This window comes from Urocitellus parryii, chromosome 10 (assembly GCF_045843805.1).
Source record: "Urocitellus parryii isolate mUroPar1 chromosome 10, mUroPar1.hap1, whole genome shotgun sequence".
NCBI lineage: Eukaryota > Metazoa > Chordata > Mammalia > Rodentia > Sciuridae > Urocitellus > Urocitellus parryii.
This window is the reverse complement of record NC_135540.1, coordinates 142032215-142060210: the sequence shown is the minus strand read 5'-3', so window position 1 is coordinate 142060210 and position 27996 is coordinate 142032215. Positions and strand designations below refer to the sequence as shown.

Below are 27996 nucleotides of genomic sequence, written 5' to 3'. Positions count from 1 at the left end.
AACAGGAGAGGACATGGCTCAGGAAGGACAGGACAGGAGAGGACATGGCTCAGGAAGGACAGGACAGGAGAGGACATGGCTCAGGAAGGACAGGACAGGAGAGGACATGGCTCAGGAAGGACAGGACGCAGCTGAGCCGGGAGCTGGGCCGCCCCCAGGGCTGCAGGGACGGGGCAGGTGGGATTGCTGGAGCCTGGGGCGTGTCCCTGGAGCTGGGGTCCTGGAGAGGCTGGAGAGCGCCTGGTCTGTCCCCTCCCCTCCCACCTGGGCAGTGCTCCATCGGCCCAGGCAGGTGCAGGAAGGAGGAGCCACAGGACCCAGGGGGAGCCCGTGTGCCTCGTGGAAGCTTCACGGCTTGGCTGTCCCTCCAGTCTGGGGCCCACCCGGTTCACCTTGCTGTCACCCAGGATTAGCTTTGAAAGGACGTCTGTCTTGTTACCTGGCTGCCACTGGCTAGTGGTACTAGGTGGGCGTGCTGAGCGTGAGGCAGCAGAGCCCTGGGAGGGGAGCTGGGACCAAGGCCTGGAGCAGACTGCTTCTCGTCAGTGTGACGCTTGCCGGGCCTGGCCGGCAGCCCTCTCATCTGGCAGCCTGCTTGATCGACCCTCCCTGCAGCCCACACCCTACGACTCATTGTCCTGAGAACCTCACCCTTCCTTGGTCGGCCTTGCTCTGCCCGGAATAGCCTCCCTCATCGACTTTCCCCACGCCTCGAGTGAGCCAGGGTGTCCTGGGGGCCTCGTGGCCTCGGGAGCTTGGGTCTGTGAGGGAGGCCCCTGGAGGTGTCTCCTGGTGGCCTGGGAGTGGAGGACCTGGCCTTGGACGGTCCAGGGAGGAAGGCAGCGCCACCCGGTGCTCAGGGCAGGCGGTCCACACAGCGAGCGCTGGAAGGAAGCGTTTCGCCAAACACCAGTTAATAAAAGTGGACGAGGCCACAGTGGACAGACGGGCTGCCCTCGAGGTGGCCATGTTGAGACCTGCCCCAGCTGTGGGTAGGAGTGGGCTCTGGGCCCACGGCAGGCACGGGGCCAGCACACAGCAAGGTCTCTGCTGGGAGCCAGGGGGCCTCAGAACTGCTGGGCACCGGCCGCCAGGTGCCGGTGCTGAGGCGACGCTTCTCACAGCAGCTCGGGGACACCGAGGGGCACGGGGGTGGGGATGGGGGAGTGGGAACCTCAGGGACACCGAGGGGCACGGGGGGGGACCTCAGGGACACCTAGGGGCATGGGGGGGGAACCTCAGGGGCACGGGGGGGGGAACCTCAGGGACACCTAGGGGCACGGGGGGGGGGGGAACCTCAGGGACACCTAGGGGCACGGGGGGGGGAACCTCAGGGACACCTAGGGGCACAGGGGGGGGAACCTCAGGGACACCTAGGGGCACGGGGGGGCGGGAACCTCAGGGACACCTAGGGGCACGGGGGGGGGGAACCTCAGGAGCACGGGGGGGGGGGAACCTCAGGGACACCTAGGGGCACGGGGGGGGGGAACCTCAGGGACACCTAGGGGCACAGGGGGGGGAACCTCAGGGACACCTAGGGGCGGGGGGGGGAACCTCAGGGACACCTAGGGGCACGGGGGGGGGGAACCTCAGGGACACCTAGGGGCACGGGGGGGGGGGAACCACAGGAGCACGGGGGGGGGGGGGAACCTCAGGGACACCTAGGGGCATGGGGGGGGAACCTCAGGGGCACGGGGGGGGGACCTCAGGGACACCTAGGGGCATGGGGGGGGAACCTCAGGGGCACGGGGGGGGGGAACCTCAGGGACACCTAGGGGCATGGGGGGGGAACCTCAGGAACACCTAGGGGGCACGGGGGGAGGGAACCTCAGGGACACCTAGGGGCACGGGAGGGGGAACCTCAGGGACACCTAGGGGCACGGGAGGGGGAACCTCAGGGACACCGAGGGGCACGTGGGGGAACCTCAGGGACACCTAGGGGCACGGGGGGGGGAACCTCAGGGACACCTAGGGGCACGGGGGGAACCTCAGGGACACCTAGGGGCACGGGGGGGGGAACCTCAGGGACACCTAGGGGCATGGGGGGGGAACCTCAGGGACACCTAGGGGCACGGGGGGGAACCTCAGGGACACCGAGGGGCACGGGGGGGGGGAACCTCAGGGACACCGAAGGGCACGGGGGGGAACCTCAGGGACACCTAGGGGCACGGGGGGGGGGGGAACCTCAGGGACACCTAGGGGCAAGGGGGGGGAACCTCAGGGACACCTAGGGGCACGGGGGGGAACCTCAGGGACACCGAGGGGCACGGGGGGGGGAACCTCAGGGACACCGAAGGGCACGGGGGGGGAACCTCAGGGACACCTAGGGGCACGGGGGGGAACCTCAGGGACACCTAGGGGCACGGGGGGGAACCTCAGGGACACCTAGGGGCACGGGGGGGACCTCAGGGACACCTAGGGGCATGGGGGGGGAACCTCAGGGGCACGGGGGGGGGGAACCTCAGGGACACCTAGGGGCACGGGGGGGGGGAACCTCAGGGACACCTAGGGGCACAGGGGGGGGAACCTCAGGGACACCTAGGGGCACGGGGGGGCGGGAACCTCAGGGACACCTAGGGGCACGGGGGGGGGAACCTCAGGAGCACGGGGGGGGGGGGGAACCTCAGGGACACCTAGGGGCACGGGGGGGGGAACCTCAGGGACACCTAGGGGCACAGGGGGGGGAACCTCAGGGACACCTAGGGGCAGGGGGGGGGGAACCTCAGGGACACCTAGGGGCACGGGGGGGGGAACCTCAGGGACACCTAGGGGCACGGGGGGGGGGAACCACAGGAGCACGGGGGGGGGGGAACCTCAGGGACACCTAGGGGCATGGGGGGGAACCTCAGGGGCACGTGGGGGGGACCTCAGGGACACCTAGGGGCATGGGGGGGGAACCTCAGGGGCACGGGGGGGGAACCTCAGGGACACCTAGGGGCATGGGGGGGGAACCTCAGGGACACCTAGGGGGCACGGGGGGGAACTTCAGGGACACCTAGGGGCACGGGGGGGAACCTCAGGAACACCTAGGGGCACGGGGTGGGGGAACCTCAGGGACACCTAGGGGCACGGGGGGGAACCTCAGGGACACCTAGGGGCATGGGGGGGGAACCTCAGGGACACCTAGGGGGCACGGGGGGGAACCTCAGGGACACCTAGGGGCACGGGGGGAGGGAACCTCAGGGACACCTAGGGGCACGGGGGGGGGGAACCTCAGGGACACCTAGGGGCACGGGAGGGGGAACCTCAGGGACACCGAGGGGCACGTGGGGGAACCTCAGGGACACCTAGGGGCACGGGGGGGGGAACCTCAGGGACACCTAGGGGCACGGGGGGGGGAACCTCAGGGACACCTAGGGGCACGGGGGGAACCTCAGGGACACCTAGGGGCACGGGGGGGGGAACCTCAGGGACACCTAGGGGCATGGGGGGGGAACCTCAGGGACACCTAGGGACACGGGGGGGGGTACCTCAGGGACACCTAGGGGCATGGGGAGGAACCTCAGGAACATCTAGGGGCACGGGGGGGGAACCTCAGGGACACCTAGGGGCACGGGGGGGGGGAACCTCAGGGACACCTAGGGGCATGGGGGGGGAACCTCAGGGACACCTAGGGGCACGGGAGGGGGAACCTCAGGGACACCTAGGGGCACGGGGGGAACCTCAGGGACACCTAGGGGCACGGGGGGGGGAACCTCAGGGACACCTAGGGGCATGGGGGGGGAACCTCAGGGACACCTAGGGACACGGGGGGGGGTACCTCAGGGACACCTAGGGGCATGGGGAGGAACCTCAGGAACATCTAGGGGCACGGGGGGGAACCTCAGGGACACCTAGGGGCACGGGGGGGGGGAACCTCAGGGACACCTAGGGGCATGGGGGGGGAACCTCAGGGACACCTAGGGGCACGGGAGGGGGAACCTCAGGGACACCTAGGGGCACGTGGGGGAACCTCAGGGACACCTAGGGGCACGGGGGGGGGGAACCTCAGGGACACCTAGGGGCAAGGGGGGGGAACCTCAGGGACACCTAGGGGCACGGGGGGGGGAACCTCAGGGACACCGAGGGGCACGGGGGGGGAACCTCAGGGACACCGAAGGGCACGGGGGGGAACCTCAGGGACACCTAGGGGCACGGGGGGGGGAACCTCAGGGACACCTAGGGCCACGGGGGGGGGAACCTCAGGGACACCTAGGGGCACGGGGGGGGGAACCTCAGGGACACCTAGGGGCACGGGGGGGAACCTCAGGGACACCTAGGGGCACGGGGGGGGGAACCTCAGGGACACCTAGGGGCACGGGGGGGGGAACCTCAGGGACACCTAGGGGCACGGGGGGAGGAACCTCAGGGACACCTAGGGGCACGGGGGGGAGGAACCTCAGGGACACCTAGGGGCACGGGGGGGAGGAACCTCAGGGACACCTAGGGGCACGGGGGGGAGGAACCTCAGGGACACCTAGGGGTACGGGGGGGGAACCTCAGGGACACCTAGGGGCACGGGGGGGGAACCTCAGGGACACCTAGGGGCAAGGGGGGGGGAACCTCAGGGACACCTAGGGGCACGGGGGGAACCTCAGGAACACCTAGGGGCACGGGGGGGAACCTCAGGGACACCTAGGGGCACGGGGGGGAACCTCAGGGACACCTAGGGGCACGGGGGGGGGAACCTCAGGGACACCTAGGGGCACGGGGGGGAACCTCAGGGACACCTAGGGGCACTGGGGGGAACCTCAGGGACACCTAGGGGCACGGGGGGGGGAGGAACCTCAGGGACACTTAGGGGCACGTGGGGGAACCTCAGGAACACCTAGGGGCACGGGGGGGGGAACCTCAGGGACACCTAGGGGCACGGGGGGGGGAACCTCAGGGACACCTAGGGGCACGGGGGGGAACCTCAGGGACACCTAGGGGCACGGGGGGGAACCTCAGGGACACCTAGGGGCACGGGGGGGGAACCTCAGGGACACCTAGGGGCACGGGGGGGGAACCTCAGGGACACCTAGGGGCACGGGGGGGAACCTCAGGGACACCTAGGGGCATGGGGGGGGAACCTCAGGGACACCTAGGGGCACGGGGGGGGGTACCTCAGGGACACCTAGGGGCACGGGGGGGAACCTCAGGGACACCTAGGGGCACGGGGGGGAACCTCAGGGACACCTAGGGGCACGGGGGGGGGAACCTCAGGGACACCTAGGGGCACGGGGGGGGGAACCTCAGGGACACCTAGGGGCACGGGAGGGGGAACCTCAGGGACACCGAGGGGCACGTGGGGGAACCTCAGGGACACCTAGGGGCACGGGGGGGAACCTCAGGGACACCGAGGGGCACGGGGGGGGGGAACCTCAGGGACACCGAAGGGCACGGGGGGGGGAACCTCAGGGACACCTAGGGGCACGGGGGGGACCTCAGGGACACCTAGGGGCACGGGGGGGGGGAACCTCAGGAACACCGAGGGGCACGGGGGGGGGAACCTCAGGAACACCTAGGGGCACGGGGGGGGGGAACCTCAGGGACACCTAGGGGCACGGGGGGGGGACCTCAGGAACACCAAGGGGCACGGGGGGGGGACCTCAGGGACACCTAGGGGCACGGGGGGGGGGAACCTCAGGAACACCGAGGGGCACGGGGGGGGGAACCCCAGGGACACCTAGGGGCACGGGGGGGGACCTCAGGGACACCTAGGGGCACGGGGGGGGGGAACCTCAGGGACACCTAGGGGCACGGGGAGGGGAACCTCAGGGACACCTAGGGGCACGGGGGGGGAACCTCAGGAACACCGAGGGGCACGGGGGGCCACTCGCCAGGCAGCAGTCGCAGAGGGCAGCCCACGTTGGCAGGAGGGCGTCAGGCGGCGGGGGCTGGGACCTCACACACCTTGGTGCCAAGGTGCCACCACTTATGAGTCTCCTATTTAAGGTGCTTTTCCAGAACCGAAGCTGCCTCAGGACGCTGGCCTCAGCCCTTGTCCATCTGCCTCCACAAGGCCAAGTTCTGCCCCTGGCCCTAGCCCTGTGGATCCCAGGCCCCAGCTCCCAGCGTCTGCCAGATGCCCAGGCCTGGGCACCACCTCCAGGGCCCCAGGGTGGCAACTCCTTTGCCCAGTGGTGGGTGGCAGGGACCCTCTGGGCTCACTGGGGCTGCTCTGAGTCCAGGGGAGGCAGGAAGTGGGCACAGCCCAGCTCTGCCATGCCAGCTCAGTTCCCCATCCGACAATGACCGCTGGACGTCAGGCCTGGTCACTGGACCTGCCCATGTTATTCCCCCCTTCGTACGGGCCACCAAATGCCGCAGTCTGGCTGGGCACAGATCACCGAGCCGCCACACAGCACTTGTATCTTCAAACAGGAAACTTTATTGCCTGAACTGCAGCAGCACTCCACGCACACTCCCCGGGACTCTCCCGAACGCCACCCACGAGGCCCCCAGCAACAGCACACCCCCACCAGAACCCCCCCCCCCCCCAGCTCTCCCGGACACCGGGCTGCGTGCGCACTCACTCTCGGAACCCCGCAAGAACTCAACCGCCCTTCCTCTCCTCCAGCCCCAGCCTTGGGCTGCCCTGCCCGCCCCGTGCCCGCCCCGTGCCCGCCCCGTGCCCGCCCCGTGCCCGCTCGCTGAGACCGTGAGGCTGGAGCACGGGGCACTGACCACGGCCGGCTGCCCCGGAGCCTGAGCCAGGACGAGCCCCTCTTCGCAGGTGGCTTGGGGCAGGCCTTGGTCACAGGGAGGATGGCCGCTGACAGGACAGGCCCCCTGCCCCCTGTGGGAGCTGGAGTGTGGACGCCCGGCCCTTCCGTCTCCCACACGACCGAGGATCCGGTTCTGAAGCGGACGCAGGCCGGGGACCCTGTGGGAGGAGCCGCGGGGCTCTGCTGCCGTGGGCCAGTAGGTGAGCTGAGGTCCCGGGACGGCCTCCTCTCCAGTCCAGCTCTGTGGTGGGGCCGCGGCCGGCCTCCCTGAGCTCCTGCAGGAGCCGGGCTCTCTCCCCGCACCTGGTCTTGCGCCTGAGACGGGGACTCTCTGGGGTTACCTCTGAAGGTCACCTCCGAAGGTGCCCACTTGTGTTTCTTCCCCTCTGTCCTGCTGTGCCTGGGCGAGGGGGACCCTGAGCCCTCTGTCAGCGGCTGCTTCTGTGTCCTCTGCCAGCCTGGCGGGACCCCAGCAGGCCCAGGGGCCGTGCCGCTGCCCACTGGGCACAGACGGGGGCCTTCTGCCTTTGTGTCCTTTTGGGGTCTGCCTGGGTTTGTTCACAGCCTTGACTCACACAGAGGGCCCACCAGGGGTCCCGTCCACAGCCAGGGCTCTTCCTGCCCAGGGAGGGCTGTCCCCAGAGGGACAGAGGCCTAAGTCTCTGCGGCCAGGCGGGGACCCTGGGTAAGGCAGGGCCAGCCGGCCGCGTTGGCCCGCGACCAGGCCGTGGCGGGAATGGGTGCGTCTGCAGCTCCTCCTGGTGCTGATGACCCACCCAGTGGGCCTCCCGCCGGCCGCTGCCCTGGAGCGGGCTGTCCAGTGTGAGGGGTTTTGGACGGCCTTCTCCAGCCACTGGCAGGGGGATGCTGGGCGGCCCGGGCAGCGGCTGGGAGGGCAGGGGAGGCCCTGCTGGCCTCGGGCTGAGTTCTGGGGACGGGCGGGGCACTGGGACTGTGTGTCTCCCGGACAGACTTCCCCCCGGCCCCAGGGAGGGCTCCTCACTCTGCGGCCAGCGCTTACCGCCCCCTGCTGTCCCCATGGCCCTGATGCCTGGCCACATGGCTCGGCCCTGGAGTCCCTCCTTTCAGAAAGGAGACCAGCCCAGGCGGCGGATCGCGAGCCTGGAGGCCAGGCTGTGGTCTGTGTGGGTGGTCAGAGGTCCAGGCTCAGGGTCAGGGGACGTGGCTGTGGCGGAGCTCAGCGCTGTGCAGATGGGGCCCCTGTCCTTGTGGGCAGTTGAAGGGGACTGCTGGGCTCCTGGGGAAAGCCCAGCTGACTTCCCCGTCACCTGCTCCCCAGGCGTGAGGTCAGGCCCTGGACGCCCGAGGACGTGCCAGTGGACAGCCACTAGAACACAAAGCTGAGGTCCCAGATGGTGCAGGCAAGAGCCCAAGGGCACCCCAAGCCCCAGCAGGGACACCTGGACACTCTGCATTTGCAGGACGGGGACCCCAGGGCCCGCGTGAAGCCCCCTGAGGACTGGGAAGTCCCTCCAGGTGCCCTCTCCCCCCTGCCCTGGGGAGAGCCGGCTGCCTTGCTGGGCAGCACCACCTTCCTAACACCTGTGCCTGGTCAGGGCCACTGGCCACTGTGGTGGACGCAGATGACAGCAGACGTGCTGGGGGCTCCCACCCTCTCTGGACCTCAGAGGCCCCGTCCAGAGCAAGAGCCCAGCCTGGACGTGTGCCTGGTGGGCTGCCAGGCAGCCGGCCACGCGGGACAGAGCTGGGCTCTGTGGCCCTGGCAGAAGGCTGCTCTTCTGTGTCCAGAGGACAATCCCAGGGAGCCCTAGAAGGAGTGGGGACTCATCCCCAGCCCTGGGCGTGGCTCAGCTGCTCCTGGCCTGCAGCGGCCCACAGACTGGTCAGTGGGTGGTGAGCGCACGGGAGGCACGGGGTCTGCACAGGCAGCCTGTGCTGCAGAGGCCCTGGCACAGGCCCCTGGGTGGCCTCATGTCCACTCTGCTGGAAGGGGGCATGTGCTGCCTGGGCCTGGCCTCGAAGGGCAGAGCAGGGCTGAAGTCCAGCAGGCCTGTGCCCAAGCCAGCTGAGCTCTGTCCCTCAGCCACAGAGGCCGCGGCCCGAGCTGCACGCGGCTCAGCTCTCACTCTTCACGCTTTCTCCCTTCTTCCCGGGACCTTAGGAAGGGTTTCCCTCTGGTACTGATGAAGAGACAGAAGGTCTGAGAGGTGAAGCAAGTTGACCAGAGTTACTCAGCCTCTGGTTTAGTGTTCCGTGGAGGCTGGAGTCAGTCCTGTGGTCATCCCAGCAGCTGTGGCCAGGCTGGGCAGCGCTGGCTCAGGCTCTCTGCACCCCACATGTTGCCTTCATCTCCTGGTAACTGGGCTGAGGCCCAGAGGTACCAGCTCTCTGAGGCCCTGTGCTCCCAGGCAGGTGGCAGAGGACAGCTGGGCCTGTGGACCCAGCCCATGTGGAGAGGTGGACGCTGTCCAGGGGCGGTGACTTCAGAGACCTGGTCCTCAGGGTGGCTGCGACAGCACTTCTGGCCCAAGTTGCCCGTGCCCTCCTCCTGGTCCCACAGAACAGGGCAGCAGGAGGCCCCCTGCCTCCCCAGCCAAGGCCCCCTGAGGGGGCTGGGAGCGCTCTCTGCTGCCCCCTGGTGGGCGAGGCTGGGAGCCGCGTGGGCTGGTGGAGACCGGTCAGCAGCCCCTCCAGTTCCACCCCAGGCTCTGCCTACAGCCCCTCCCTCTCCAGGCCCGTTCTGTCCTAGGAGGCTGGGGAGGCAGTGAGGTTTCTTTTAGAGGCTCTGGGCACAGGGAGGGCTGGCTGACCTCACAATGGCCCAGTCTGCTCCAAACCCCCCTCACTAGAAATCATGCTTGCAAGAGGGGCTCAGGCAGCACAGTGGGGAGGGGCAGGCCCTCCCAGGACCCTGCGCCTCCGAGCCTCGGTCTCCCTGCCTGGAGGTCGGTGAAGACACCACCTGGTCCCCTTCCCAGGGGCCTGGATGCCCATGGCACCCAGAGTTCCTGGGGACAGGGCTGAGGCTAGTGGCCAGAAGGGAGAGGTGGAGAGCCTTTTACCAACTGCCCACTTCTTGCAGGGCTGAGGGGGCTGGGGCTGCCCCACCAGGCTCAGCCCAGCAAGGTCCTGGGCCACAGGACTCAGTGGACAGTACTTAGGCCTCTCTCCCCTAGCCTGTGACCCCTGAGAAGTGAGAAGGTCCGGGAGCCACCAGCAAGGCCTAAAGGCAGGCTGGTAGGGTGGTGTGGTAGTTACTGCCCTGGGCTCAGGGGCTCAGCCCCTACCTGCTGTGTGACAGTGGGTAACACACTCAACCTCTCTGTGCCTACGTTTCTTTAACTGGGGTCATAACAGTCCCAACTCCTCACATACTGAGCATTTTGAGGACAGGGCAGCTCCAGACGCTGGGAGGGAGGACAGGGCTGACAAAGGATCCTGCCTGGCTCCCGCCACCTCTTCATCATTTGACAGGCCGGGAGGCGGAGGCTGAAAAGGAGACTCACAGGCCACACCGGGAGAGGCCAGTTGGTCGCTGGAGAGATTTATTGCTATTTCCCTGCGTCCAGCCTGCCAGGAGCCCCCAGAGCCCCAGGAAGGCAGAGGTCCTTCCCAGGGCCAGTCCCTGGGCGTCAGGGCAGGTGGCCGGGGGCCAGCCAGGGGGCCCTGCTGCAGAAGCGCTGGGGCACCAGGTTGGTCCTGCGGGCGTTGAGCTCGGAGGCGAAGGTCCTGGCCTTCTGGTAGAAGAAGAGGGACATCTCGCGGTCCATGAGGAAGTGGTGATAGATGGTGGCCAGGCGCGAGTAGATCTTCAGCTGGGCCTTCTTGTGGCCCAGGTCCACGGCCGCGGCCAACGCCAGCTGGTAGTAGCCCGCTGCGTCGAAGGGGTCCTGAGGCAGGGAGGTGGTGTGAGCAGGCGGCTTCCCACTCGGAGCCCAGCCCCAGGTCCCCGCCCCAGGCCCGCGGCTCCTCCACCCGCTGGCCTGCCCACAGCCCACCTCCGCGGCACCCCGGGGCTCCGTGTCTGCTGGCCACAGGGTCACGGCTGACCACGGCCGAGCCTGCAGATGGGGGCTCTGAGCTCTGCCCCGTGGGCGGCCCAACTCCCGGGTCCTCGTGACCAACCAACGCGCTTCCTGGAAGCTCCCCCAGGAGGACCAGCAGCTCCCATGGCGGGGTGGGGCCAAGCGCTCCCAGTGTGACCCAGAGTCGGGCCTGGAGCAGCGTCCCCGCTGCCTGGTGTTGGAGGACGGCCGCTCTGTGAGCTCCTCTCCCCCCTCCCCCCACCCTGTCCCCCACTGGTCGCCCCCTCGGGCCCCTCCCTCCCAGGCTGGGCTGGGTCCCCTGGGCTGCAGGGTCTGTCCCCGCTCTGGCGGCCCCCAGGCCATGTGCTGCGGGTGGCAGACAAGTGACCCGGGCCAGGCCACCTCCCGGATGTCATCTTCCCCAGGCCCTCCTGGGTGCACCCCTGACACCCACCCACCTCCAGCCTCCTGCCCCTCACCCAGCACCTGTGAGGACCTGCCCGCCCACCCTTGGCCATCTCCACCTCTGCCCCCGAGGTTTTCCTCCCCCACTGCCCCAGAGGCCTCCTAAGACCTGGGCTGGCCTGTCCCTCTCCTCCTTGGCTCTCACTTGTCCCCAGGGCCAGGGACAAGACACACAGCCCTTTCTCCTCTCTGTCCCCTGCTGCCCCCTGGAGCAGGGACCCGAGGACAAAACCACAGATGGTGTGGCAGCGAGTAGGTGCTCCCTGCTGCCTGGGGCTCCCAGGCCGGGGACCTGGAGGAAGGTACAGGGAGGCCCCCAACTCCGCCTGGGCTGGGGCGGAAGGGCTTCCTGGAAGAGGAGGCGTCCCAACTGAACAGGAAGGAGCCAGCCATTGTGGGAGCCCGTGTGTGTGCCCATGTGTGAGCCCGTGTGCAAGCCCGTGTGCATGTCTGTGTGCGAGCCCGTGTGCGAGCCCGTGTTCTATGTGCGAGCCCATGTGCGTGCCTGTGTCCTGTGTGTGAGCCCGTGTCCTGTGTGCGAGCCCGTGTGCGAGCCCGTGTGCGAGCCTGTGTGTGTGCCCATGTGTGTCCCTGTGTGTAAGCCCGTGTCCTGTGTGCAAGCCCCTGTGTGTGCCTGTTGCATGGACCATGTGCGAGCCCGTGGGTGTGCCCGTGGGGGCAGCTCAGGATTCGCCCGGCCCTCCGTCCTCACTGAGCCTGGCCCCTCTGGCTGCGAGGACCCCGGGGTAGACGGGGCTAGGGACAGCTGCCAGGGGCACCCTCTCTCCGCTTTCTGCTGTCCCCTTCCCAGGGGCACCACAGGCCAAGTGCTGCGCACTGGAGGGACCAGCTGCCCTGAGCCCCTGGACACAGGCTCCCCGAGGGAGTGGGAGGCTGGCCGTGAGGTCGAGGTGAGGCCGTGGTGACAGCCGGGCGAGAGGCGCAGAAAGGAAACAGAGGGACTTCTCTGTCCTTGACCCCACCACATCCGGCCCGACCTTGGCCTCTGGCTGCCCTTCCTTCCTCCCATGGGCGGGGCAGGTGGCGGGTGTACCCAGGAGGAGGTAAAGGCCCCTTCCCAGAGACCCTGGCCCCAGAATCACAGGTGGGCACGTGAGTGTCCCTCGGGGCTGCCAGATGCAGCCTGAGTTCATGGGGACCTGGCCACAGCAGGAGGCTGCAGGGACCATGTCTGGCCACCAGGTGCCGCCAGCGCACAGCAGGGCACAGGAGCCCAGGCAGGGGTGGGCGTTCGGGTGGGCGGGCATTCAGGGTGGGTGGGCAGGCGCCCCAGCTCCCTGATTCCTGTCAGGGCCCGAGAGCTCAGCCCGTGAACTGGGGCTCCCTCGCCCGCAGCGGGAGGAGGCCCTGCGCTGTGGTGTGAAGTGTGGCCTGGGCTGGGAGACCTGCAGGGAGCTCTGAGGGCAGGGACAGGAAAGAGGCCCGGCTCAGGGCCTGGAAGGGCAGCCCGGCTGCGGGGGTCTCTGCACCCCTCCCTGAGCCTGTTGCCTCTCTGGGAAGCGCAGCCTGGGTGCCTTGAAGGTCACCTTCCCCCAGGGTCCTGGGAGGGATCCTGAGAGGCGGCTGGCACCTGGGCAGGCCTGGAGCGGGGGCCAGGGTGGGCCGGATCTTGCAGTGCGGGTCTCCCAGGATCCGGGTCCCCCCGGCAGCCCACCCCCTCTGCCCTTTCTTGCTAACTCCTACTTGACCATCAAGACTGGCCTGGCGTCACCTCTAGGAGACCCCTGACTACACCCGCTACTGAGTGTCCTGTACCCCATGAGTTCCTGGCTGACCTGGCCACCCTAGGGGCTGGACAGCATCTGCCTTTCTAGAAGCTCCTCACAGCCAGGCCTGGGGCTCCAGGGAGACCACTTGGTGCTGCTGGAGGGCTGGGCCCCAGGCCCCAGGGCCCACGCCCCCCCACGGAGCGCAGCCCCCACCTTCAGGTCGTGGAAGATGATGTCGCCGAGCGCCAGGTACACCTTCACGTAGTACAGCGTCTCCTCCTCGAACTCCAGCGGAGAGCTGCAGAGCGACAGGGCCTTGAGGTAGAAGTGCTCGGCCAGCTCGCCGTGGCCCAGCCGGTGGTGCAGGGTGGCCAGCCGGTGGTAGGCCACTCGCTCATTCAGCCGGTCACCTGGGGACAGGCGTAGGGGGGTGGGTGTGAGGACATGGCCCTGTGGGGTGGGCAGGACGCAGGGCGATCTGGACCAAGGGCGGGCTCTGCCTCTCAGCACTGGGCAGCTCCAGCTGGTTACTTCCCCCAGGCCTTGCTTTTCCTCTCTGTCACGTGGGTGGACAACGCCTGTTTCCCCTGGACCTCAGGAGTGGGCCAAGGGTGGATCTGGACACCCTGCTCCGGGCCCGCACAGAGCTCCCTGGATTGTAACCAGGAACCCCTGATGGCCGTGCCATCCTGTGCTCCTGGGCTCTAGGGCTCAGGCCTCCTGCAGACCTGCTGCGGCCTCTTCCTGAGTGTGTCACCAGCAGAGCCTCCTGCCTTGGGGACTCTCTGTCCAGTGGAGCCCCAGGCCTTCCCCTGCAAACAGGCAGGCCAGCCTGGGTGGTCCCCAGCGTCCTCCCCCTTCGGGGCCAGCGCCTGGAGCCTGTGGGCAGTGCACGAGGCTCTGCTGTGGGCTCCCCACATCTGCAGGGAGACGGAAGGCCTGGCTCAGCACGGTGAGGGACACCGAGAGTTAAGGGAGGGGCTTCTGGGAAGGGGACAGGGATTTCCCCAGCCAGAGAACAGTAGTGGCTGACCAGGGCAGGGAGGGTGACCAGGGCAGGGAGGACCAAGGCCGCGGAGGCCCAGAGCCAGGAGTGCCCCAGGTGCCCATTGGCCTGCACCCAGTTGGCAGGGAAGAGGCAGAGGAGCCCAGAGGGCTTTGCCCTTTGCGGGACACTGGCTGGCCCTGGGCAGCGGACAGGGGCTCACCCAGGGTGATGCTGAGAGCCAGGGCCTCGTGGGCGAACTCCAGGCCCTCCTGCGGGGCCTCCAGCGCGGCCAGCAGGGCCACCAGCTTGTTGCACAGCCGCAGCTCCGCCTCCCGGTTCCCCACGGTGACGGCCAGGGGCAGCGCCCGGTCCTGTCACAGGGGGAGGTGGCTCAGACCTCTGCAGCGCCCAGGTGCAAAGTGCCCCTCAGCCCACGGGGCCGGAGCTTCCCACGCCCCCTCCCCCTCTAGGGTCTTCCCACAGCCGAGTCCTGGGAGGAGGACGGTCGAGGTCCCGACAGCTACACTGGGCGCTGGGGGCCATCCGGACTCGCCCCCTCCCAGTCTTGGACCAGCGCCTCCTGCCCCCAGCCACCAGGGCCTGAGGGGGAGGCTCCAGCACCCTCCACTTGAAACACACTGATGTGGACGGGGCCCAGCTGCACCCCAGGAGCCTTGGGGACGGGGAGGGAGGAGGCCAGGTCTCTTGTGCATGTCCCTTGACACCTCCCCTTGCCCCCAGCCTGTTTCCTCATCCGTAAGAGGCAGACAAGACCCTCCCACCCAGGGTTGCTTCAGACCACTGGGTGCCAGCGAGAGACCAAGGCTGGGCCTCTGCCCTGCCCTGGTGGGCATGCCAGGTCATTCCAGGAAGCCAAGCAGGTGCCCAGGGCAGCCCGGCCTCCAGGAAGGCTGACCCAGCCACGCCTACGCCTGGCCCATCAAGGGCAGACGGGTGGCGCTGCTCACCCGATAGAAGGACACAGCCTTCTCCCGCTCCCAGCTGCCATTGAAGAAGATGTCTCCTGCCGCCTCGAACAGCTCCAGCCCCAGGTTGGGGTCCCCAGTGTACAGGGCCGCGTTCTGCGCCACCTGCAAGATGGAGCTCTGGAGGCCACACCCGACAGGCACCCAGGGTGCTCAGCCCGGCAGCCTCCCCACCCGCCCAGACGCAGCCTGCTTCCTCTCGCTGTGCTCTTGGGACCCGGGGGCCACAGCCCTGAGCCCCTGAGAGCCGAGAGGGGCCTGCCCAGCCAAAGCCCCAGGGCCCTGGCCGGTGTAGGCGTTGGCAGTGGGCAGGACAGAGCCCAGCGGGCCTCCAGTCCCACCCACCCTACCCCACGTCACCTGGGCTCCTGCCACTTGCTGCCCCTCTGTCTCCACTTCTTCTCCAGGTCCTTAGCCCCCCTGACCTGACCACGTCCACTTCTCTCCCACCAGCTCCATAGGAAGGGGAACTGAGGCCACACTGTGCCCACCACTTAGTGCACAGTAGGTGCTCAGTGAGTCCAGCCACACCCTACTGCTTGTAGCCCCAGAACGTGCCAGGTCCCTTGGAACCTCTGGGCCTCTGGACCCCGGGTCCTGCTGCCCAGGCGGCTCCAGCCCTCTTGCCCACAGCCAGCTGGAGCCCCCTCCCGGTGCCCAAAGCAGGACAGGTTCTCCTCTCAGTCAGAGCTCCTCATCCTGAGTCCTCAGGCCTGGCTCAGGGAAGGTACACAGTGGTGCTCAAAAACAAAAGCCTCAGGGCCCCCCCACTGTGTCCTGTGGTGTTTGGGAAGCCCCCAGAAAGAGCTTATATGACAATGTCGTTTCAGAGGAAATGTGCCTTGGGCTGCTAAAGCAAGACCTTCTGGGCGTCACCTGAGGGGACACATCGATTGTACATGGACTAAGCACTTCCTGGGCACCAACACAGAGGGGCCATCATGCTGCCCCCAGGGAGCTCAGATCATTGTTGGAGATGCTGGGCACTGGGGGAGACTATCAGGGAACCAGGAGGGCAGAGAGGGAGAGACAAGGGCTCCTGGCATACAGCAGGTGCTCAACATTGGCTCTGGAATGGATGGACAATGGTGGGTGGGTGGATAGATGGTGGATGAGGGAGTGGATGGATGTGTGGATGGATGGGTGGGTGAGTGGGTGGTGGGTGAGTGGATAGGTGGATGGGTGGATGGGTGGGTGGATGGGTAGGTAGGTGGATAGATGGGTGGATGGATGGGTGGATAGGTGGATGGGTGGATGGATAAGCAGGTGGATGAGTGGATTGGTGGATAGATTGTGGATGAGTGAATGGATGGATATGTGGATGGATGGGTGGGTGAGTGGGTGGGCGTGTGAGAGGATAGGTGGATGGGTGGATGGGTAGGTGGATGGGTAGGTGAGTGGATAGATGGGTGGATGGGTGGATGGTAAGCAGGTGGGTGAGTGGATTGGTGGATAGATGGTAGGTGAGTGTGTAGGTGGGTGGGCAGGTGGGTGGGTGGGCAGGTGGGTACATAGATGTGTGGATGTATGGGTGGGTGGATGGGCAGGTGGGTGGATGGATAGGCAGGTGGGTGAGTGGATTGGTGGATAGATGGTGGATGAGTGGGTGGGTGGGTGGGTGGGCAGGTGGGTGAGTGGATTGGTGGATAGATGGTGGATGAGTGGGTGGGTGGGTGGGTGGGCAGGTGAGTGGATGGACAGGCAGGTGGGTGAGTGGATTGGTGGATAGATAGTAGGTGAGAGCGTGGGTGGGTGGATAGGCAGGTGGGTGGTTGGATGGATGGGTACATGGGTGAGTGGAGTGGACGTGTGGCGGGTGAGCGCGGGCAGGCTGCCCGTCTGCACCACCCACCTGGATGTACAGATCCACCAGCTCGTTCTGACGCAGGATGTAGTAGATCTTCCCCGCCTGCAGCCAGGCATAGGCCTCCTTCTCCTTCTTCTGCAGGTCGATGAATATCCCCAGGCTCCGCTTGGTGTAGTCCAGAGCGGATTTGTAGGCCCTGGAGTCAGACGCAGATGTCAGGCAAGAGCCCTGGGACCCGCCTGGGCTCCTCCACGGTGGGTCTGCACGGGGGTGGACCTTGCCGTGTGCAGCACCCGCCCCTCCAGGGCTGCTGGGAGATGGTCATCAGGTACAGAAAAGGCAAATTGTTCAGAGGGAAGCGGCGTTGGGCCAGACACCTGGCAGGAGCAGCCTGCTTCCCGTGGCTCCTCGGTTTCTCTCCCATCTCTTCCCGTCCCTGCCCACGCAGCTTCGTCTCTGGGCACACCAGGAACCCTCAGCACAGGGCAGAGATTCAAAGATGGCCTAGACGGGTGGTTCTCACCCCTGCGCCTGCCCCAGAGTGCAGAGGGCTGTTCACAGGCAGATCGCTGGGCCCTGCTCCAGGCTCTGCCCCAAGGGGAGCCAAGGCTGAGCCCCTCCAGCGGCCTCCAGGGCTCTGCCTGCCCAGGTCCACGCTTGGAGAGCAGCATTCTAGAGCACTGGCCCATTTCTTCTGCTGTGAACTCAACGCCTGGACAGGAGCCCGTCCCCCAAGTCCTCGTGGACATCTGGCTCCTGCCCAGCTATCAGTGAGTCCTACGTGACAGGTGGGGTTCACTGCAGTGACCCCACGGGGCCTGTGGGCTGCAAGCCCCACAGGGATGTGTCCCAAGATGCTGTCCCAGGGAAGCAGGTGGCACGATCGGCTCTGCTTCTCTGGGTGCAAAGCCTTGGGAACACATGGCCACTGTCATGTCTGGGGGACAAGGAGGCCCGGCCACCCTGTGGCTGAAGACTCAGGGCAGGCAAAGTTCAGCTCACAAAAGCCACCATGGCAGGAAGGGTGACCTAGCGATGGCTGCCTGCATCTGTGGGGCAAGGCTTGTCTGGGGGTGAGAGCAGAGGGGAGGGTGCCCAAGCTGGGACTCGCAAGTCATGAGTAATGGACAGAGTGACCCCAGGCCCATCAGCTGATGGCAGGAACCCCACGGTCACCAAAGGGAGGTTGCCCAGGAATGGGGCATGGTCTCCATGCTGGCCCCACCCCACACTGGGGTGCGACCCTTACCGCTCGGTGCCCAGTGACAGGTACAGATGACTGATGGCCTCTAGGAGCTGTCCCTCCAACACCTTGTCGGCTCTCCTGCGGGCCAGTGTGAGCTGGAACTCATGGTAGATGACGCTCTGTGCCTCATTGGGCATGACACTGCTATAGAAGTGGCACAGCTGCTGGACGGCTTGCAGTTGGCCTGAGGGGAACAAAAGGAAGATGTCACTCTTGTGACTCCACAGTGGCCATAGGCAGGGGTCAAAGGCCCCTTGCTGAATGTCCACCTCTTCCACACCTCTATAAGCCAGGTCCTTCAGATAGGGAAATTGAGCCAGGATAGTCCAAGTGGCCATCTCAGGGGCATAGCATGGACAGCCCAGGAACAGCAGGCTGTGGAGGCTCCAGAGACAGCACTGACCATCTTGATGACCCTCAGAGCCAGAGTCCTGTCCCATCAGGCCTCCTGTTTCTGCCTCACCAAGCTCCTAGCCAGAACAGGGGCTGCCTCCATCCTGACCTGATGGCCAGGTGGCACCATCACCTCCCCTTACAGATGGACACACAGAGTCCAGAGTGTTTGCCTGGAGTTTACTGGAATCTTAGAATGGAATGGGACTCCGCTGTGCCCCGGCATCACAAGGCCTGCACTCTGTCCAGGAGCAGGCTCCAAACCACAGGCCTGTGGGCCTCTCCTCAAACCAGGGGCTGGGAGTTATGGAGAGCTTCCAACTGTCAAAAGTAATCCAGAGGAAAACAAGGAAGTGGAAATTACCCACACCAAAAACCAGCTAGACCTCATAGGTACTCACAAAACACTCCACCCAACACTAGCAGAGTTCAGTTTCAGTGTCATAGAACATCCTCCAAGATGGTCCACATGCCAGGCCACAAAGTGAGCCTTAGTAAGTGTAAAAGGGTTGAAGTTTTGAGAAATATGTTCTTCAGTTACCTTGAAATGTAGTTAGAAATCAGTCACAGAAGGAAGTTTGGAAATTCCAAAATATGTGAAAATTAAAATACACATTCCTAAATAACAAGTGAGTCAAAGAAGAGCTCACAAGGGAAACTAAAACCACTCCGATATGAACAGAAACAGAAGCACAATATACCAGGACTTAGGGGGTGCAGCTGAAGCAAGAATGTAGAGGGAAATTCATAGCCCTGAATGCCTTTGTTAAGAAAAATTTCAAAGGCCAAACCTAAACTTCCTCTGTAAGAAACTAGAAAAAGAAGAGTTAAATAATTCTAAAACAAGCAAAGAGGAAGAACATAATGAAGAGTAGAGTGCAAATAAAAAAATAATATAGAAGAGAAACCAACTAACCCAAAATCTGTTTTTTTTTTTTTTGCTTTTGTTTGTTTGGGGTTTTGCCTACTAGGGATTGCGCTCAGGAGCACTTGACCTGAGCCACGTCCCCAGCCCTGCTTTGAGACAGGGTCTTGCTAAGTTGCCCATACTAGTCTTGAACTTGTGATCCTCCTGCCTCAGCCTCCTGAGTAGCTGGGATCACAGGTGTGTGCCACCAATGTCCACTCAAAAGTTGATTCTTCCAAAAGATCAGCAAAATTAACAAATCTTTCACCAGACTGACAAAGAAAATCGAAGAAGATGGAAATTACTAAAATCAGAATTGAAGAGGGGATGTGGCGGCGAACCTCCTGCCAACCTCCGAGAGAGGAAGGCTGTAAGGAGCGCTGTGCCAGCAAGTCAGATGACCCTGGGAGGCGCTGGCTCCAGGAGGGACACCTCTGACACCCACTTGGCTCAAACCTGGCCCGAGTATGCACCTGGCAGCCCTGGGTGCCACCCGCCCGCCTTCTTGGACGTTTGGTCCGGCCCAGCGTGGGAACCCGCGGTGTCCGCACTCAGCATTCTCCCGGTGGGACCAGCCCCCCCCCCCCCCCCCCGGGCCTCGGACTCACGCCCAGGCGCTCTGAACAGAGATGGAAAGTTTTCTTTCCAGGACGCCGGCTTGCCAAAGCACGCCGGGGAGGCATGGAGGAGGGACGCGGGTGGCACTTGCGGTCACCACTTACTCTCCAGGTGGCCAGTCTCCACGGCGACCAGAAAGGCCCACTGGTAGTAACACTTGCCCTGCTGGGCGAGGGCCCGGCGGGTGCACAGGTGGCCCGTCCACAGGAGCACCTGGGTGAAGTCCTGACCACACTCCCCGACGGGCAGCTGTGAGAAGAGTCTGATGGCCTCCAGGAGGTAGTGCTGGGCCAGCCCGACGGCACTGGCCTGCAGACACAGCGCCCCGAAGTTGGCCAGGACCACTGCCTGGTTCCGAAGCTGGCCCAGGCCCCGAGCCAGGCGCAGGGCGCGGTAGTAGCCCTCGGCCGCCTGCCGGGTCCTGCCCGTCCTCTTCAGGGCGATGGCCGCCATGTTGACAATCACACCCTCCTGGTCCTCGCTGGCCACATCTGCATCCAGGATGGACTGCAGGATGTCCAGGGCCACCAGGCTCTGCCCGTGGAGCAGGTGCAACCAGGCCAGCACCACCAGGCGGTCCACCACGGGGCGCGCACCGGCCGTGGCGTCGGCCTCCACCGCCCGCATCATGAAGGCGATGGCCTGCCCGTGCTGCTCATGGTGGCTGTGCAGCTGGGCCAGGCTGGCATACAGCAGGCTGCGAAGGGCCCGCCCCGTGCCTGTGGCCGTGGAGGCCAGCGCCTGCCTGAGGTAGTGGGCAGCCTGGGCAGGGAGGCTGTGAGCTGCCGTCCTCTGGCCGTGCAGCCGGGGGGCGTTCCAGAGGACCAGGTCCACGCTCCTCAGGGAGCTGGCCAGCGAGCCTGGGGTCCGCAGCGAGGCCACCCTGATGCAGCTCAGAGCCAGGTGGGGCAGGCACTTCCTGCTGTAGGTGTCGGCCAGGAGCAGGTAGCAGCTCAGAGGCCAGGCGGAGGGCGGGGCGCCCAGGTCCCTGTGCAGCAGCAGCAGCCTCTCCAGGTAGGGCAGGGCCTCCTCCGGCTGCTTGAGGTGGGTGTGGTGCCTGGCCAGCAGGAAGCAGGCCCGGGCCTCGGCCTGTGGGCTCCCGCCACTGATGGCCCTCCGCAGCGCGAACCGCAGGAGCTCCGCCTCTGCCTCGGTGCTACAGATGTGGCTGGGCGTGCCCAGGAGCAGGGCCGCAGCTTTGGGCACCACCTGGGCACACTTCTCCCTGGATTTCTGCTTCAGGTAGATGGTGGCCAGGTTTGCATACACGGCCACCACCAGGAAGAGGTCCTCAAAGCAGCCCCCGCGGGCCCTCAGGGCTTCCTCAAAGTACACGCGGGCCTGGGAGAGCTTGAGCTTCCGGGCACACAGCCGTCCCAGGAGGAAGCAGAGTCTGGCCAGTGCCATGCCCAGGCCAGCCTTCTTGGCCATCTCCCGGGCCCGTGCCAGGAGCCCGGCCAGCTCCTCCTCATCAGCAAAGCTGCAGAACACGCTGCCCAGCCACGGCAGACAGGCGTCATATAGGCCACGGAAGCAGGCCTGGTACCCAGGGGCGTTCAGGGTCTGCAGCAGCGAGCCCAGGGCCTCTGGGTCCGTCCCACTGTCCTCGGGAAGCAGGCAGAAGGGGGGCTCGGCGGTGTCGGGGGAGCTCACACTGCCAGAAGCCTCCTGGAGACCCCTGGCCTCGGGCTCCTCCTCAGGGCAGCCTGGGAAGGTCTTGCATTGTTCTAGAACATCCTTCACTGTCCGCAGGGTCTCCTGGGGCTCGGGGTTGAGGCCGGGTAGAGGCATTTCTGCAAGTCACAAAAAGGCCCAGTGGATTAGCGTCCAGTGTGAAGGCCACTGGCCTGCATAGTTCTCCCCTCCCCCGCCGGCCCTGGAGCAGCACCACCCAGGTGACCCTCCCCCCAGGCTGCTCCAGGGACAGCAGGGTCTGGTGGCTCCATGTTCCTTCCCCGTGACCCTCTTCCCTCCATCTCCGCCCTCTTGAGAGCACCATCATGAGAGATCCGTGCTTCAGAGCTCAGCAGTGACTGGCGGGTCCCTTTCCCTTCAGAAATAATCGAAGCCACATAAGGAGCCCTGTCCACCCTCTGGGCTATCCCCAAAGGTGTGATTTGCTCAGCCTGCTGGGCTCGCCCATCCAGGAAGCCCCAACTGCCAGTCAGAACTGCTGATCTGCCCACTGAAGTCCTCATGCAGAACGGGCAGAACAGCCGGGTGCAGCTCCGAGGGGGAGGCAGGCCGGCTCCATCCCCAGGAGCCAGCCAGCTGGAGAGGAGGGCTGGCCATCTGCCCTTCCCCGCCACAGGAAAGGGACCATCTCTGGCCAGAGGGATCGGGAATGGCTCCCAGAGCAAACTCTTTGTCAGTTGGCAAAGACTTAGAACAAGAAAAAATTAAACTCAGTTTAGGGGCAGAGGTCCTGCCGACCCGACTGCCCTGGATTATCTAGGAATCTGCCCCCCACAGAGCCCCCGTGGCTGGCCTCCACTCCAGCCCAGCGCAGGCAGCTAAGGGGCCCACGGGACCTTGGCTCAGGAGCCAGGAGGGTCTGCTGAGGCTCCAGGTGGGAAGGAGGCAGGCCCAGCCTCCCGCACCAGCCTCCCACAGGCCCCATCTCAGGGCCTCCCTGTCTGCATTGTGAGTTGGTGCTTGGTTCTCCAGGGAATTTCCAAATGCCCCAGCCCTGCCACTCAGACCCCTGGGGAGGGGCGCAGGGAGCCAGCTGAGCTGCAGACGGGCGAAAAGAGGGTGTTCCTGAACCAAGAAGGCCCTCAGGAAGGACCTGCAGGGACCTCACTGGGGGAGGGCTTCCTCCCCAGAGCAATGTTCCAGCTCCACCCTCCTTGTCCCCGCTCCCTGCGGGCAGTGTGACCTGGCCGCCTGGCACAGAGCAGGACAGGCCTCAGCTGCTCTGAGTCACCCAGAGGAAGCCGTAGCCCAGAGTGGGCTCAGGCCGTGGGCAGGACGTCTGCCCCGTGGGGCCCAGTGGGGCTGACACATCCCTCAGAGGAAGTGTGGGGCCCAGCGCCTCGAGGTGCAAGGGGGGTTCAGGCCCACCCCATAAGCCCCCCACACCCGCCTGCACCCTCACGGCAGAGGAGTGGCACCCCCGCCCAGTACCTGGTGCCCAGCACTGCCACCTCTGCCCTGCCCTCCTGCCACGGAGCCCGCCTCTGACCACAAGTCCCCGGACCCCAAGCTGTGGGCAGCACCCACCTCGCTCCTCAGGCTGCACACCCTCTGCTTCTGCCAGGCGGTCTGGGAGGGAGGAAGAGAGGTCATCAGGACTCCAGACAGTGCCCTGTGGTCCCAGGCCATGTCCAGGCAGGGACCCTCTGGCCACCAGCACCCATGAGGGAGAGGTGTGGCTCAGGAGCCAGGAGTCCACGTCCCCCAGGACCTACAGACAGGGACAGAGCATGGTGGTCTGCCCCTGCCCTCCCCTGCCCACGCAGAACTCCAGCCTGCCCTCTGGACAGGGACCGTGGCCACGGAGGGGTGCCCTGGCCCTGTGAGCTCCACTGGGGAGCAGGGTGGATGGAGCCACAGCAGCCCTAAGTCCCACAGGCTGGGGCGGAGCCACCCACTGTGGGCACGTCCCTGTTCAGACTGGGGCAGGCACCTCCTGGCCTCAGCTGCCACCTCCTTAGAAGGGGCTGACACCCCCTGGCCGGGACCACAGCGGGCAGGGATGAAGACAGCTGTGACCACTGGCACGTGAGGGTGCCTGGACCTGACATGGCAGGCACGTGCTCCTGGGTGCCCGGCAGGGAGGGCACAGAGGTCACTGCGGTGCCCCAGCCCACAGCGTCTGCTCCCCGAGAAAGACAGCCATGTTGGGGGCTGGAGCCCGGAGAGGCCAGGGCCAAGGGGCAGCTGTTCAGGAGGACGTTCTTCTGTAGGCCTAGAAAGCTTCAACCTAATGTGGGCGGGAAGGTGTTTCGATGCCTGTCATTGAGCAGGAAGAAAAATATGGGAAGAAACGTCTGTGTGCGTGTGCACATGCTACACACAAGTACATGTGGGTGTGTGTGCATGAGTGTGTTTGTGCATACATGTGAGTGTGTACACGTGTGGTTGCGTATGCACGGGGCGTGCGTGTGTATGTGTATACCCGTACCTCATGAGTGTGAGTGTGAGTATGTGCGTGGGTGTGCATGCCTCTGCTGGGCTCGGGCATCAGGGCCCACCAGTGGGCGTGCACATGTCCCTGGCTCAGCCTCGCTGCTCTTGGTGTGGACGGCTGGCTTCCTCCGCTGCACTGCACCTTGGGCCTCAGGGAGATGCTTTCTGTGGGGAGGTGGGGAGTGGCACTGCTCCGTAGGTGGGCACCCTGGCTCCTGCCTGCCTCCCCAGCAGCCAGGCTGGGTAGCCCTCCACAGTGGCAGAGCTCCAGCTCCTTCTCCACAGGGGGTTGGCAAGGCTGCGCAGAGGCCGCCAGGGTGGGACCCTCCTGGAGCTTGTCCCCCTAGAGCCCAGCCAAGCTCCATGTCCCAGCCAAGGCCAAGGGTGCCTATGCCTTGGGCTGAGACCAGTGAGGAAAGGCTTCCTCATGACCTTGGGCTCGGGGGCCCCAGCACCTCCTGCGTCCCCAGCTCGTCACACCTCTCTCTCTGTGCCTACCCCACATGCCCAGAGGCAGTGGCCGTCTGTCGCCTGCTCACCTTTGGGCACCCAGGGCTTGGCCTTCTCTGCCCACATGAAGGCATGAGGAGTGGGCAGCTGGGGGCTGCTGGGAAAGGAGGGGGAGCAGAAACACCTGCCCCCAAGGACTCACTGGGAGACCTACAAACCCAGTGCCAATAGGGTGGGGGACGGGTGGCCTCAGCACTGGCCGGATGCCACCCGGTTCACCCAGTCCCAAGCCTTTATCTCCACCGTGGGCGCAGTCACCGTGCTTCCAGGAATCCACCCAGCACTCTCCCAGGTCCCCTGCAGGGACAGTCAGCCAGGCCCCACACCTACCCAGACTGTGCACGGAGCAGACCTCGGTGCCCGCCATCCTGCTCAGCAAGCGCTGCGCAGTGTCCTCCGAAAGGTGCCCCTCGCTGCTGAAGAACACCCTCTCTCCCTCGTCCAGGAAGACCACGCTCTCCAACCTGGGAGCCATGACGCAGGTGTCAATCAAACAGGAGGCCGCTGACCGGGGCTGCTCTGCAGGGCCCCAAGGACCCCACCAAAGGCCCGGCACAGCGGTTCTGCATCACCATGCTGGGATGGCTCCGCTGGCCTCTGAGGACACCAGCGAGAGAAGGCCATGTCTCAATGGGCCAGTTTTAGGGGCAGGGTGAGGACGAGGCCCCGCTGCCTTACCCCTTACAAAACAGTGACCTGCAGGGACCTGGCGCCAACGGGAAGGCTCTTCCGCTGCAGCGCGGTTCCCTAGTCCCACCTGACAACACCCGCCGCTGTCCCGCCCCTGCTGGACTCGGCCACCTGACGTGTGACTCATGGACACAGCCAACTGGATCTTCAGCTGAATTGGTTGTGACTGTGTCTTTTGACAGTGACATTTCACAGTCAGACCGTTTCTACTCCCTCATTTGAGACAGTCCCCACGCACGGCAGCGAAGACGGGGAGGCCAGCGCCAAACCACTGGGCCTGGGAAGGGGGCTCCCCGCAGCTTTCAAAGCCCCATCCAATGTCCCCTGCAGCTGCTGTGCCAACCATGGTCCTTACGCAGCCTCTGCAGGGTCCCACAGTGCTCAGCCAGGGACAGGGCTGGCGGGCGGCCACCAAGTCCCGGAGGGGGACAGGAAGGAGGCAGGAGCGGGGAGGTAGCTACCGGACTAAACGGCCTGTAGGACATGGACCTCTGGGTATAGCTTACTGGTCAGTCTCAGCGCCCAGCCCAGAACAGGGCCACCAAAAATGTGTCTCACCTGTGGGAGTGGAGGTGAGCCCACAGAGGGGACAGGATGGAAGCGGAGGACACTTTCCTCACACCCACATTCTCCAGGCTCTGAACTGGGTTCTAACAATGAGAGGCCAAGTCCAGGGAAGAGACCACAAGGACAGGCACAGCTGTGCCCACTGACACTCCCCAAGGACCCTCACTGTTGCCAGGGCTGGACAGCAGCGACACAGAATTGACCAGCATCTGTCCCTGGGAGTCCTTTGGCTGGGGTTGGGGGCTAGGGGACAGGAAGAGTGTCCCCGGGAAAAGCCATGACAGACAAGACTCAGAACCCGTGAGAACCAAGGAACCAGGAGCCAGCCTCCCCACAGCTGGACTCTGGGGGACTCAAGGCAAGCGGTGGCCCTTGGAATGGGAGGCACCAGGGTTGTAAGGGGCCTCGAAGTCCATGGCTGAACCTTGAAAGGGGTTCATGGAGGGGAGTGACTTGGGGTGCTGAGTTAAGGAGTGACCCTCCAAACTCCAAACTCAAAGGAACCTTGGAAGGTGACATTTTTGGAAATGAGGTCTTTGCAGATGTAACTGGTTGAGGTGGGACCCACTGGAGGGGGGTGTACATGACAGCAAGTGTCCTTCTTAGAGAACACAGTCACAGACACAGGGGAGGAGGCCTTGTGGACACTGGGCGGGGCTGGAGGGACACAGCCACCAGCCAAGGGGCGCTGCTGGCAGCCGAAGCTTGGAGGGCACGAGGGCCCCGAGCTGGGGAGGCAGCCTGGGGTTGCCCGCACCTTGCTCTCTGCCCCTGGCTCCAGGCCTGAGGGCCAGCCGCCTGTGGGACAAGCACCAGGAGGTGTCGGGGCACGTCACCTCTCAGAGGATGCCCTCCTGGCAGCATCTTGGAGAGGTGCTGGGGCAGAGGCCATGGTGACCTGAGCCCAGCAGGGGGAAGGAGCTGTCCAGGCCAGCATCCAGGTGGTCACCTGGGAAGCTCTGTGGAGGTGGTGGCAGGGTCCCCTGGGAGTGGTGGGGATCAGCCTAGAAAAGGGGGCCTGGTCCACTCACTCAGACACCGGGCCCTGCATGCTGATGTGGCTGGTCCGCACGAAGCCCACCTGGCCTGAGGCCACGTGCCGGCCCACGCACCAGGGCAGGCTGGGCACCTGGGCACCCAGGATCTCGATGAGGTCGCCGGCATGGAAGGACACCTCTTCAGGCCCTGAGCCCTGGAAGTCCGCCACCGCTGAGGCTTGGCCACGCCCTGGGAAGGAGACCATGCGGTCAGAGCTGGGGCCGGTGGGCAGAGGCCGGGACTTCTGGCAGAAAATATGCCTTGCCCCTGGGGGAGGAGAAGGGAAGCCCGGGCCCTGCAGTGTGGGGCTGGACATCTAAGTGGACCCCAGAGATGGGCGCTTTTATCCCTAAACTAAACATGGGAAATGGCGGCCATGACTCTCGCTCAGCCGGGGGGTCAGCCTCCAGGAGACTGTGACCTGTCCCTCCTGCCCCCAGGGCCTCTGTCCACGTAGCTGGCACAGAAGCCAAGCAAACACCAGCCACTGGGCGTCAAGCAGAGAGCTCTGGTGCCCCTGAGCCCGGGAGCTGCAGGCAGCTTTTCACAAAGACCCAAGACGGGGCCAGGCTGAGCCTCGGGGTCTCCTTGGCACCCACAGCAGGTTCAGCCAGAGGCTGGCCGCCTCCTCCCAGGTCCTCCAGGGCGTTGAGACCTGGGACAGCTCATTGAGGTGTCTGTGAGCCACATCCCAGCCTCCTGGGGATGATGACAGGATGCCAGCCACCTTCCCAGGGCTGTGAAGTTGGGATCAGCCCTGGAGTTCTCTGAGCCTCAGCCTTCCTCTTGCAGACAGGAGGGGACCACAGCCTTGTCCCTGGGCTTGGGGAGGGTTCAGGGCAAACACAGAAACTTCCAGAATGCTGGTGCCCATGACTCATGGGCTACCTCTCCCCCAGGAAAGAGAGGCCGGTGGAAACTCTTACCCATCAGTGAGCTGTCAGATGTCACAGGTCCACCCACGGAGTCGTCCACGGGGCCCCAGGGGGCCCTAAGGGCCCACCTAGAGTGGAGAGAGGAGGTCTGTGCCGTGGACCTCAGACGGGCAGACGCCTTCTGGGCAGGGGTCCAGCCCCAGCAACCTGAGCAGATCCCTCACCTCCTGGTCACAGGTACCTGCTGGGGCCGGTGGCACTACCCAGCCCAGGGACTGCATCACTGCTTTGGACCCCTGCAGACCACCCCCCATAAGCACCTGCCCCCACTGCTTCCAGGAGCAGCTCA

The 27996-nt window shown here is 65.3% G+C and overlaps 1 protein-coding gene across 2 annotated transcripts in view; it reads right to left on the bottom strand.

The window, feature by feature from the left end:
• Window positions 1–10206: 10206 nt before the first annotated feature.
• The window catches only part of Sh3tc1 (SH3 domain and tetratricopeptide repeats 1), a 32914-nt gene continuing 15124 nt past the window's right edge, over window positions 10207–27996 (bottom strand). For both annotated transcript variants that reach the window (XM_026395343.2, XM_077803198.1), the window contains exons 7-17: window positions 27699–27775; window positions 26766–26961; window positions 24808–24941; window positions 23059–23100; window positions 19941–21629; window positions 17922–18102; window positions 16718–16868; window positions 14848–14970; window positions 14100–14250; window positions 13105–13301; window positions 10207–10561 (exon numbers count right to left, since the gene is read on the bottom strand). In XM_026395343.2, coding sequence (XP_026251128.2) covers window positions 10304–10561; window positions 13105–13301; window positions 14100–14250; window positions 14848–14970; window positions 16718–16868; window positions 17922–18102; window positions 19941–21629; window positions 23059–23100; window positions 24808–24941; window positions 26766–26961; window positions 27699–27775 — 3199 coding nt within the window. In that variant the 3' untranslated portion in view covers window positions 10207–10303. The remainder of the gene's footprint in view (window positions 10562–13104; window positions 13302–14099; window positions 14251–14847; window positions 14971–16717; window positions 16869–17921; window positions 18103–19940; window positions 21630–23058; window positions 23101–24807; window positions 24942–26765; window positions 26962–27698; window positions 27776–27996) is intronic.